Consider the following 13,645-nt stretch of genomic DNA (forward strand, 5'->3'; position numbering starts at 1 on the left):
TGTGTGTGTGTGTGTGTGTGTGTGTGTGTGTGTGTGTGTGTGTGTGTGTGTGTGTGTGTGTGTGTGTGTGTGTGTGTGTGTGTGTGTGTGTGTGTGTGTGTGTGTGTGTGTGTGTGTGTGTGTGTGTGTGTGTGTGTGAAGGGGGAATAAGACTTAGGTAGCTATTCTGCAATGCGAATTCTCCATATTGTTGACTTCGTCATCTGGTCAGTTCCGATTGGCAATTGGCTCGCGGGGCTGCTACGGCTTCCGTGATTGGCTCAACATTCCAATGTGGCGATTTCGCCAACGTGGCGGAGTTTGATAATGTCCGGAATAGCACCACCTGTTGGCACTGAGCAGCGGTAAACGAAGATTTCCGGCAGACGTCTGCGTCCAGCAGAGCGCTGAGGCTGACGATGATGCCGATGGTTTAGGCCGATGGTTTAGGCCGATAGTGATCGTCTTAACAGTACGAATCGCCGCGTGGAGGGAAGTATTTGGCTGTATAACGAACACTATAAACTTGTCACTATATAGGCAACTAAGAGCGACAAATTCTCTTCCCACTGCAGCCAACAGGCCCCGCTGCAGGCCTTTCGTCGAAACCTTAGTCAACCTGGTCATTAAGGGCGTACTCTCCCGTCCCAGCGGAGTGGTTGCTCAAGGTGAACTTTAATAAATGCTTCACGGCACATTACCCGCATCCTATGCATAAAAAAAAAAATACACCGACACAGCGTTTCCATGCATTCCGGTTCGGGGTAAGGCCTGTGGGCCTCGGCGTACAGCGCTATGACACTGCACATCGCTTCTCATGACTCTATATACGCCGCGGATAACCCACGCGGAAATGCGGTGGGTTCACACGCATGCGTTGTGTACAATTACACCTCCACGAGGGTCGAACGACGTTGTTAGAGCGGTCGCCCGCAAACGCACAGATGCGCGCACAGACAGACAGCCAGACAGACAGACGGCAATGAGGCCACAAGCACACACGCGTACAGGCATTTAATAGACATACGGATGCAGTCGCACAGTATAGAATCGCACGCACACATGTAAGCACGTGCACACACACAATACGCAGGGAAATCACACGCACTCTCGAAGCCCGTATACGCATGCGCGCACAGATACACACGAACGGGGCACATGCGCACAGACAACGCGCACACCCGGAGGCGACGACTGGCCGCGCCCCCGTATCGTATGGAGAGGAAGCTTATACGTCGACGATCTGCTGGGCGCTGCTGCTGCTGCTGCATTGCTGCCCGGAATCGCAACGCTGCTGTATCATGGGCGCACGCGTCGAAGGCCGCTCATTACCCACGCCCACTTGTGCTCGCCCTCCCCGGACGTGAAGACCGGGTCTGTCGGCCAGCGGCGGGGTCGCCGGTTAGGAAGCTGTGCCTTACTTTAGCGCGCAGCGGCAGAGGCAGGCGGCGTGTGTGTGCCCGTACGTGCGTCACGCCGACAGCGCCGGAAATGCGCGGCGGACGCGTTTGAAAGCGCGTCGTGACGTCTGCTGCGGTACGCGCCAGCAGACGACATCTCGTTCCATGCGGAGCTCTTGAATCATGCCAGTTGGGAAGCTTCCGCTATCTATCTATCTATCTATCTATCTATCTATCTATCTATCTATCTATCTATCTATCTATCTATCTATCTATCTATCTATCTATCTATCTATCTATCTATCTATCTATCTATCTATCTATCTATCTAGGGCGTCCCAACTATCATGCACCAAGGTTTCAAAATATGCAAATGCCACGTAGCTGGACAGAACCAAGGTAGTGTCGTTTGTCGTAACTTGGAGATACTCAGATGCTCAGCGTCACCCATGGACAACAAGACCAATTAAAATCAACAAGGCCACATAAATGGAATTTGCCACCGAAACATCTCTTTTTTCAGCCAGATTAGCCATTTAAAGCGCGCCACTTTAGCAGGTGACGTCATTTAAGCAGGCGCCATTTAAGCAAGCTAGCCGCCCACTTGTGGTGTGTTTTCAATTAACGCCCCCAAGCAGAGGTACCCGAGCAAACCAGGTGTTTGAACCGGGGCTTCGGAACTGGTGTGATTGGTTAACTTTGGTTCAAGGTTCCTGGGATGTAGGCTTCGCGGGAAAATGACGCCTGTTATAGCAATGCATTTCGGTGACATGTTGGGGACGGGAATTGCGAAACAGGGCGCTGTAGTAGCAGGATTCCTCTACTAAGTAAAGGCCCGCCGAGAACTCACCGGCGCTATTCTTGCAAATATATGTGCGCTGAAGTAATAAACAAAATATATCTATTGAATTACAGTAAAAAAATATTTCATTGGCATTATCACAAAATTCCTGACAGCCCTCGGGTCGAACGGTATCTTGCCGAAGGAAAAAAATAAAAGACACTTTATGACTGCTGTCTTGTTTCTGAGAATTACTTAACGTCTTTCACTGCACAAATCAGTTTAGATACACGATAGATTGTCTGTAGAATTTTCGTAGGAAAACCTTGCTTTCTTAAAGACTTGTTCTATTTGGAGTACTGCCGCGTACTTGTTTCTGGATAAAAGTAATTGACACGTTTCTTCCTGTTGAACTATTTTAATGTATGCGTGCAGAGTCTATCGCCTTCTGCGTTCAGACAAAAATAGCATCGCTTCGAAATTTGGGCCAATAAAGGGACGTAAACAGCTGTAAACAAAGCCGCAAGAACGTCCGAAGTCACAAACATGAAGGCCAGACGAGTTCGTGCACTGACCATCATTCCCACGTCATAGCCAAACGATCTCGGTGCCAGAGCTCTCTCGTGTGGTTTTAGTAAGCAATAGAATTGGACAAGCGGCTGTAGCCTGAACAGATGTTTATAGTGCTGCAACTGCTACTGTGCTGTGTGGTGACGGTATGTAGCGACAGTATTTGACTGTGGTTGTATGTCTATGCTCCTTTCTTTCTTTATCTCTACTTTGCTATCACTTTACCTCCCCCTCCCCTCTCTCCCCATCGTAGAGTAGCCAACCGGATCTACCCATCTGGATAACCTCCCTGCCTTTCCCCTTTCTTCTGTCTTTTAGTGGGGAACTCCGTGTAACCAGCTACGGGACCCTGGCGCAACATTTGGTGCCGTGGTAATTTGCGCGTGGTGTTGTACCTGCATCACACAGACTCCGAGATTAGTGACGCCTGCGTACGGATTTCAGAGGCCACTGCTAAAACTTCTTGCTCCTCGCTGTCGTCGTCATCAGTTTTGTTGTTCGCACTAAATCGCCATGTTGGTACGTCGACACCGCTCTTCCTGCGTGCTTCGTTCTCGCGTCTCCACGAAGGTCCTTGGTTCGCTCCCGGGTTTTAGGCGCCATTTTGTGGAAAACCCTGGAGCGGTCGATGCGCGCGTGTCCAAACATGGCGGTGTATACAGTGGAACAACAGGAAGTGACGGCGATCACAGCGGGATAGCGAGGAAGAACTTTGAACAGCCACAGCAAGGCAGTATTGTGTTAGGACGAAGAATTTTTCCTCCTCACCCAAAGCTCAAAAAAAGAGCACAGGCCGTCACTTACAGACAGTTGCAGACCAGAACATACATCACATACACACGACACTACGCAGGATGAATCGAGACCTTTCTACTGAATGCCCACACTGCGGCCACGAATACAACAACTTCGAACACATGCTCTGTCTGTGCCCTGCCAATGCGGGCACGGACTTTCCTGACCAGTCCTCCTGGGACTCGGCGCTCAGAAGCACAAAGCTCGTCGCTCAGCTCAGGGCTGTCCAGAGTGCCCGGGCCGTCGCCGAAGGACTCTGTCTCACTCACTCACTCACTCACTCACTCACTCACTCACTCACTCACTCACTCACTCACTCACTCACTCACTCACTCACTCACTCACTCACTCACTCACTCACTGTGGCCGACGAACACGATGTCATGCCGCGCATTGCAAAGAAGTCGTTCTTGAGAAGATGTGGCTGCGTCCGCTGGTGACAGCTCGCTGCTGTCGCAGTAAAATGAGTTTCAGACCTGGAGGAATCGACGGGAGTCTGTTTCCTTACTATATTTTTGTCTTCCTGCGAAGCTTTGCCGGCACACTCGATATACGCCTGCCCTGCAATGCAAGCTCCGGAGATTCCGAACTGGCGCGGTCTTTATTGCGAGGGCGATGTTTATTCCGTGCCGCCGGCGACCGGCATCGCATCGGCGGAAGCGAAGCGGAACGCGAGCCATGGATTGCTGGGCTGCTGGGAATTGCGTTCACGAAAAGAAAAGATTAAAAAAAAAACTAAAAGCGAGAAGAAATGTGTGCCGACGCTCACCTTGATGGGGCCGCGGTGTTAGGTGCAACGGCAGTCTGGTTGTTTAAGAAGCGAGAGGCTGTATAGTAAATGCATACGATGATGCAATAGGACCGGTTTCGCGGAGGGTTAATTCCTTTGCATCGGGTCGTCATCAGTGTGGTCTCAAAAGCTGTCGGTAGTCGTAGCCTTCTTTCTTCTATTCTCTTCTACGGCAGTTTGAATGACAGGCACGGTGAAAGTTGATATGTTTGTCCAGCGACAAGATTTTCGCTCGCCTTATATCTCGCTAGTCGCGCGTCAAAAAGAAAACAAATCGGCTTCCAGCACCCCGTTACACTGTGCTGTAGACCATAGTGCAAGCGTGTGGCTCATTTAGAAGGTTAATTGCTGCTTGTGATGCGTATTTTACAAGCGTTATGGATGCAGCTGCTTGAACACCGTTCACAGCGCACGTTACATATATTTGATAATCAAGCCATCATATCAGTGCTTTATGAAGGTAGCTGTTTCTGTTTACTCCACTTTCTGACAGTGACGTCGTCCTATGACAACCATGTTTAAAAAAAAAATCTTTGCTCACGTACTCCAGAGAGAGAGAGAGAGAGAAAAAACATTTATTTGAACCATCGAGGTGGTTGCTATGAGGTCGAGTGGGTGGTGTCCTCATTCCAGGACTCCACTGGCCATGGCTGCTCGACGTACTTGCTGGACGAGAGCTTCTTGTCCCGCCAGGGTATCCAGTCTTTTTGCGTGACGTCATGGGTCAATGCATGCAAGCCCTCTGTTATCCGAGAGGTGTCGATTTGGCGCGCTCGCTGGAATAACCTTTCGACGATTGAAACGGCTGCCAAAAGTAGACACTTAAAGGCGAGACTGCGCACCGTTGGCTTTCCTTATTAGGATTATAAAGATCGCTGTAAAGCAAGCGATACCGGCGATGACATCACTTGGGACGAGCTGTCAGCAGCCTCATCATCGAGGAATATGGAAAGGAAAGCCCTTTGTTCAGAACGGAACTTTCCTTACTGTCATTCGAAAAAAAAGAATCTTGCTCATCTCTAGCACACGTCGTCTGGTCCGCCAGCAAGTCTCTGACGAAACGAACCAAACAGGAAAGCGGAAACGAAACAAACGCAAGAGCAGGCGAAGAACGTCTGCTGAATCGCCTTGAGGTTTCCTGTGCGCACAGCAGTAGCCTTGACCGCGCCGATAGAAGGTGGGCGTACTTCTGCGAAAAGAGCGTGCCAGCTCTCTTAAACACAGGTAAGGCGGGGTCAGGGCGGCGGCGACGGCGGCGAGTGAGGACTTGGAACTGAACATGGGGGTGCGTCGGCAGCAGGCGATTTTGCCAGCAGACGATGGACCGCGGCAGCAGCAGACGACGCGCTAAAACAGACGTGCCATATAGCAGACGACGCGAAGAAGTTCGGCCCATGCGGAGCAGACGACGTGATGATCACCGACTCCTGCGCCCTGTCTGAGGTGCCGGCGACGGCGCTAACGAGTTAGAGGCCTCAGGGACTGACTTGGACGGACAGGCGGATGCTCGCACGGGGCTCTCCAATAAAGGCGAAATAACAAAGCCAGCAGTTCACTGGGTAAAGCGGGCATTCGGGACTCATACGGCTGCCTATGTCGACGCACCCAGTGACCGGACGTGTGTTGTACTGGGCGCGGAGCTTCCCATGGCCTTGCATGATGCTCCGTTCTCTTCCTCCTCCTATTTGCTTTCTCTCTTTTTTGTTGCCTCGGCTGTAAGCAGACGAAATTGCCGCTGCGGTGGGAATGAATAGTGCGGACCGCTGACCCCCAATAAAAAAAATGCATTGTTATTCGCTATCAGCTTTCGCAACCGCCGCTGTTTGCGCCCACGGTCATGATATGCAAAATCTTTCGAGCGTCTTACTGTAGGGACGAGGTGTTACGAGTACATAGCTTTCGCAGGGCTGGTAGACCACAGTGGAAGTTGTAGAATGATTGTCAGCTCGGAAAGGGAATTTACACACTTCCGTCGAGCGTTTCAAGCGAGTGTTGCTCAGCCGACGGGTTGTTATCGAGGTCAGTGAAACAGTGGACATCAGTCGACTGCTGTCCCCCGCGCTTTGGAGATTCAGTGAGCGTCACATGCACTATGTGCGGATGACAATCAAACATACAACCTTTAGAATAGAATTGCATGGGTGGTAGCACCGCGAGTCTTCTAGTACAAGTTAGATCACCATATGCCTCACGAATTTCAAAGTACTATCTCGTCTTTCAGACGTTTTGGCGCAGGAAGACTTCTCGAAACACAATGTAGGTTGAGTTTCTGGCTTCTTTAGAATGTAACGTATAATGCTTCACCGGAAAGAAACTAAACCATGCGCGAGTACAGAGGCGGTTAGAGGGTGCTGACGTCAACTGGTGCCAGAACGTCCGCGAGGCGTCGCCAGCGGTCATGTTTTTGCGTCCTCCCTACCAAGCCTCCTGCCAGGGTAAGGGTGATCGCGTTTTGCTGTCGCAGGAGCGTAATTTTGTAATGTAACTTAATGTTCCTTTACTTTGAGCGTTCGTTTGAGCTGTTTTAAGCCTAATGCAGCCTGTGCAGGACTGGTTTCTACCGTGCTCCGTGTCGGTTCGTGGTGATGCGTAGGCCCATCAACATTGGAGCATGAGAGGGTGAGCCTGGGTCATTTTTTTTTAGCTGCTCACAGACAGAAGTTACACGGGAAAATTTGGCCTTGTTGGTGTGGCCATTGTTATCAAGATGTTCGCACTTTGTCCGGACTTATGGTCTTCCCATGTGTACTTGCGCTACGAATATATTCTCTCAAGGGATCAGATAGAATTCGCGGAACTGTCAAAACTAATCAACAAGGAGATGATTACGGATATTCGAAATGATATATAACGCAAGAAAGACTGAGCAAGCGTTAAAAAATGGACGCAGCCTGAAATCAGTGAGAAGGAAACTTGGCATTGGACAAACCAAGATGTATGCACTGAAAGATAAGCAGGGTAATATCGTCAGCAATCTCGAAGATATAGTAAAAGCAGCGGAGGAATTCTATACTTACCTGTACAGTGCCCAAAGTAGCCACGATATTTCCATTCGAAGTAGTAATGAACAATAAACAGAAACTACTCCTATAACTAGAGATGAGGTCAGACGGGCCTTGCAAGGCATGAAACGGGGAAAAGCGGCAGGAGAGGATCGAATAACAGTCAATTTAATCAAAGATGGAGGAGACGTAATGCCAGGAAAACTGGTGGCTCTCTATACAAAATGTCTATCGACTGCAAGGGTCCCAGAAAGCTGGAAGAATCCAAACATTATACTAATCCACAAAAAGGGAGACGTTAAAGAAGTGAAAAATTATAGGACCTTTAGCTTACTCCCAGTATTATATAAAATACTCACCTGTATAATCTTAAATGAAATAAAGGCAACACTGGACTTTAGTCAACCAAGGAAACAGGCAGGCTTCAGGAAGGGATTCTCTACAATAGATCACATCCATGTCATCAATCAGGTAATTGAGAAATCCGCAGAGTACAATCAGCCTCTCTATATGGCTTTCATAGATTACGAATAGGCATTGCATTCAGTAGAGATACCAACAGTCATAGAAGCATTACGCAATCAAGGAGAATAGGAGGCTTACGTGAATATCTTGGAAAATATCTACAACGATTCTACAGCTACATTGATTCCCCACAAGAAAAGTAGAAGGATACCTATAAAGAAAGGGGTCACACAAGGAGACACAATCTCTCCAATGCTATTCACTGCCTGCTTGGAAGAAGTATTCAACCTCTTAAACTGGGAAGGCTTAGGAGTGAGGATCAACGGCGAATATCTCAGCAACCTTCGATCCGCAGATGACATTGTCCTGTTCAGCAACACTGGGGACGAGTTACAACAAGTGATTGAGGACCTTAACAGAGACAGTAGAAGAGTGGGGTTGAAGATTAATATGCAGAAGACAAAGATAATGATCAATAGCCGGGCAAGGGAACAAGAGTTCAGGATCGCCAGTCAGCCTAGAGTCAGCGAAGGTGTACGTTTACTTAGGTCAGTTACTCGCATGGGCGCCTGATCATGAGAAAGAAATTTACAGAATAAAAGTGGATTGGAGCGCATCCGGCAGGCATTTTCAGATGCTGAGTGGAAGCTTACCATTATCATTAAAAAGAAAGGTGTACAATCAATGCATTCTACCGGTGCTGACGTATGGGGCAGAAACTTGGACACACACGCACGCACGCACGAACGCACGCACGCACGCACGTATATATTCGCTGAATGTTTTCATTTTTCATTTGTTCCAGCTTAAGACTTTACTGTTGTCCCAGGTTGTCCATGCCATTCAGTATGTATGCATTTGCGTTGGCACGTGAGATTAGGTGCTTCGCAAACCGTCAAACTGTTTCTGTGCCGTTTTTATTACTGGCACATCACTTCGTATATATCTGAGTGCCGTGCGAACTGTTTGCGAGCGTTTCGGGACCTCTGGCAAGTTCCTTTCTTTTTCTTTCCCTTTAACCCCAGCTTTCGTCTCGATCTGACGAGGAAATGGCGAAACGAAGTTAAACGAAATAAACAAACAACAAAAACAAAACAATGCACTCACGTCCAGCGGCCTCGCGTTCGACATGAACTCGATGGGTATCTTGAAGAGGGGCGACAGCGCGGCCGCCTGCTGCTGCGCGGGCGACTTGTTGCGCACGAACGTGCTGACGTAGTAGATGGGCGAGTCGCGCATCGAGTTGCGCATCGAGGCCCGCATCGAGGCGCGCTTCCACAAGGAGCGCAGGAAGGACGAGGCGGCCAGGGCTCCCGCGCCGCCTCCGCCGCCGCCGCCGCTCCCCCTGCCGGTGAGGAAGCCCGAGGCACCGTGGGCGCACAGGACTAGCAGGAGGAACAGGCCCAGGGACCACAGCTGCGAGGGCTTGCACCTGCAAGGAGCGAACGAACGGGAGCAACTTGAGAGGATGACGACGTCATAGCTAAAGCCCCTTAAACTTCGTAAAGTACTGCCACGCTTTGAAGAATGCCGCCTCCTCCTCGCGCGCTGTGGCCGAGGCCGACGCCGCGTCGCTATTGGCCTAATAGCATCACGTGGGCCCTCGCGCCATGCATCAGCGCCATTTTTGCTCGAGAAGCGTCTACGGAGTGGCGAGGAACGCACGTTGGCGCCGTTGCTGCGCTCGAGCAGTGTAGGCGGCGCCACGGTCGAGGAGGTAGCGTGAAAGAGAGGAGAAATAAGGAGGAGTGAAGGCGGAGGAGGAGAGTGTCAGTACTTTACGGAGTTTAAGGGGTTTTAGTCATAGCTGTACGCCGAAAGGTCCGGCTTCAAGCTCCTGACAGGAAATGCAGCTTAACTTGACGCCCGTGCTCGACTTGATATAGGCGACGCCTGGTGAGAACGCGCCCAAGACGCTCATTGCGTTGCCTTCGGTGCGTTCACGACAGGCGTCGTTTAAATCAAGTCAAGCGTGGGCTTCAAGTTGAAATGCATTTCTGAATACGGGGGTAACCACTTACGTCTATCTGTAGGCGTTTCATTTAACGTTTCTTTTCTTGGTCCGTTCCTGTGTTCTTCTCATTTGAAACTACAGTGTTCTAATGTTGTATATTGTATGTACATATATACACTACGAATGTCCCCATGAAAGTAAGAGACAGTTGCGCATGTTCTTGAAATTTTTTGCTTCAGTGAGTTGTTACCTATGCTTTTGCAACGTTGGTAATTTGTTCGCACTCCTGTAACAATCCTCGCTAGAGCACTGACAGAATTTGAAATAAAAATAAAATGAAAATAATAGAAGAAGCCGATGGATTTACACTTTTCTGACATTTTTTACCCCCTATGGACGCTGTTGGCTCTTGGCGAATCGGTTTTGCGGAAGCCCGCAAAGCGGTCGGAGGTCCACGAAAGAGTCAAGTAGCCACCCACTCGACTTTAGCGCGAAGCCACAAAGGAAACCGCTGGTATCGTGGAACGTATTAGTGCGCTAAATATAAAGCGCGAAAAAAAAAAAACGTAGTTAGACAGGATGTATAGCGTACCGGAAACGACTGAATGGAACGCTTTAGGGCGCAATAGCAGCTTCCCCCCTCCCCAGTCTGAATATGCAGCCTGGATTTAAAAAAAATATATAAATCTTGTTAAATCAAACACGTTCTAATTAGCGTCATCACGTTTACCAAAATAGTTTGCCTGTTTATTAGCATCACGCGCACGTGCGATATATGCGAAATTCATAGCCTTTGAGACTTTCCAAAGAAGCACCTGTTTCCCTGAGGACTGTTAGGATATTGGGAGCCCTGAAAGAAGATGGTGTCGGTACAGGAGTTGCGGTGTTGGCATGTGGGGCCCACCGCCCACACTCCTTTTTCACTCCCTCCATTCCACTCCTCTTAACTCCTCGGACTGGTGAGAGTTTGGGCCTTTCCCACCCATTCAGTGGCTGGGCTGATCCATTACATCATTCCAGTTCCAGTAGAAGAAACCCATTTTTTATATTTGTTTACTATTTCCACTTGTGTGCCTATGTAAATGCTAAAAACGTAAACTTCAACTTTTAGCAACGTTACAATAAGTGTTACATACTTTATTGTGATTTCTCTAATATGTACTGTTCTTTAAAGAAATCCTTTTCTCAATTTTGGTTTTGGCAAGAATTTGTCTGCCTATGTGCAGATCTAACCTGCACATAATCTAATCTGTTAGCCTATAGTTTAATTGGCACATTTATTCGTTTCGTAACCTCGCCTAAAGTTAACATTTAGCGCTCCAGGAATGTGTGCCCATTCAATTCCGACTCCATTCCGGAACCATTCCAACTGCGGAGTTGTCACTCCGCAACACTGTTCGTTACAAAGGGTGCTCAATAAGCACAATGAATACACGCGAAAATATGCTCATGCCGCTGACACATAGTGTACCAGTGTGCAAAGCTTGCTAGCTTCTTGTGGCTAGACTAATATAAAACGGGACATATATATATATATATATATATATATATATATATATATATATATATATATATATATATATATATATATATTGACACGTGTACTTATATTTATCGGGCGACCACGTTTCGCCGCCTAACAAATCTTATCGCACCGCGCGGGACGCGCTTGCATGTATCCGAAGTTTCTGGAAAGTTATCGATGCTTCTACCGCAGTCTGTTGTCGCCGCACCTTGTGTTATCTGATTTATTCGCCTGACGCGAATGGTGTAGAACTTTGTGGAAGGCACGCGGGTCCCAACGATTAGTCTGGAACATTCGATGACTGCTGTATAAAAGCTGACGCGCTGGACCCGCTGATCAGATTTTCGACGATCGCCGACCGTGTTCGCCGCTATCGTTGTGCTATAAGTGTAGCCTCTTTTGTGGGCACAGGTTCGCCCAATAAAAGTTAGTTTTGTGTTCCACAGTATTGCTACTGTGTTCTTTGACGTCACGACCACGTGACATCTGGTGGAGGTGCTTTTCGTCCATGTACCGGACGCCCCCGACAAGCCGTGATCCAAGCCCGGACCGCAAAGAGAGCACCAACGTAGTACTGGACCAGCGAGCAAGCCGTCGTCTACAACAGCTGCCCCCGGAGCACGGACTTCTACCTGAGAAGCCCAAGAAGATTGTGGCCAAGACAACCACGATGGCTGCCCCAGTGTCACCCATCGTACTTCAACAACCCAGGGAGCCCCCTACCTTCCGTGGAGCTACGTCAGAGGATCCTGAAACCTGGCTCGAAACCTTCGAAAGGATCTCGACCTTCAATAACTGGACCTCTGAGGATAAGCTACGACACGTGTACTTCTCCTTGGAAGATGCCGCGAGGACTTGGTTCGAAAACCGGGAGTCCACCCTAGCAACATGGGACCTATTCCGCAGTAACTTCCTGAGGACGTTCACGAGCGTTGTCCGAAAAGAAAGGGCCGAAGTTCTACTGGAAACACGAGGCCAACTACCCAATGAGACCATCGCCATCTTCACAGAAGAGATGACCCGTCTTTTCCGGCACGCCGACCCGGAAATGTCCGAAGAGAAAAAAGTGCGTTTCTTGATGCGAGGCGTAAAGGAGGAACTTTTCGCCGGAATGGTAAGAAGCCCACCGAAGACCGTCGACGAGTTTCTTCGTGAGGCGACGAGCATCGAGAAGACACTGGAATTGCGGAACCGGCAATTCGACCGCCGCACCAAGCCAACAAGCTACGCCGGAATTCAATCACTGGCCACGGACGATCTGCGCGAGACCATCAGGGCCATTGTGCGCGAAGAACTGCGCAAGGTCTTGCCATCGTCACAGCCTCAAGCGACTACGATTGCCGACGCCGTGCGTGAGGAACTCCAACAACAACTTGGAGTAGCCCCTGAATCGCCGCAGCCTGAGCCGCAAGCGATGACCTACGCCGCCGTCGCACGCCGTCAAGGTCCCCCTCCGCGACCGCGCCAGGGCCCTGTCACGCCGCAATTCCGTCGTCCGCCGCCGCCGCCGCCAGCACGACCACCCGTCGCCCAGCGCACCTACGCGAGGAAGACAGACATTTGGCGCGCTCCTGACCACCGCCCGCTCTGCTACCACTGCGGCGAAGCCGGCCATGTTTACCGCCGATGCCCATACCGCGAGCTGGGATTGCGAGGCTTCGCCGTCAACGCACAGCGCCCGAGGGAAGGTGAACGCCCTCGTGACATCGCCGACTACCTCGCCGCCACTCAGTGGAGCCCTCGACGACCGTCCCGTTCGCCGTCACCAGGCCGCTACCTGTCGCCACAGCGCCGACCATACACTGGCCCAGCCCGGGGCCGGTCCGTCAGCCCATATCCGGAAAACTAAAAGCAGCAACCGATGGAGGTGCGGTTGCTGTTCGTCGAACTGACGAAGATCCTCCGCCGCCGACGAAGACGCCGAAAAGCCTATCTCGACGACATAACAACGACGACACACCGCCGTCCCGACGAAGTCTGGCAGGAAAGAACACGCTGACGAAAGACCACCTAACGACGCCACGTACCAACCACAGGTCAACGCGACGCAGCCGTGATCCGACGCCGAGGCGTAACTGCAACGCAAGACAAAGAACCACCGACCTCGACGTGCTTCTCGACGGCCACGCAGTCACCGCCTTAGTAGACACCGGAGCCGATTACTCTGTCATGAGTGGACCCATTGCAGCCCAATTGAAGAAAGTTAAGACTGCATGGGAAGGCCCGTTGATTCGGACCGCTGGAGGACACCTAATCACGCCGAGTGGTATCTGCACGGCAAGAATTACCATTCATGACCGGACTTACCCTGCCACCTTCGTTATCCTGCAACAGTGTTCACGAGACGTCATTCTCGGCATGGACTTCCTGAACCAACACGGCGC

General features: G+C 50.2%; 1 protein-coding gene across 1 annotated transcript in view; it reads right to left on the reverse strand.

Annotated features, from left to right (window-relative positions):
* LOC126529076 (uncharacterized) overlaps positions 1 to 13,645 on the reverse strand; it is a 107,014-nt gene that overhangs the window by 35,486 nt on the left and 57,883 nt on the right. The window contains exon 2 of the mRNA XM_050176676.3: positions 8,890 to 9,214. Within this exon, the coding sequence (XP_050032633.1) occupies positions 8,890 to 9,214 (325 nt within the window). The remainder of the gene's footprint in view (positions 1 to 8,889; positions 9,215 to 13,645) is intronic.

The sequence above is a fragment of the Dermacentor andersoni genome, chromosome 8 (genome assembly GCF_023375885.2).
Source record: "Dermacentor andersoni chromosome 8, qqDerAnde1_hic_scaffold, whole genome shotgun sequence".
NCBI lineage: Eukaryota > Metazoa > Arthropoda > Arachnida > Ixodida > Ixodidae > Dermacentor > Dermacentor andersoni.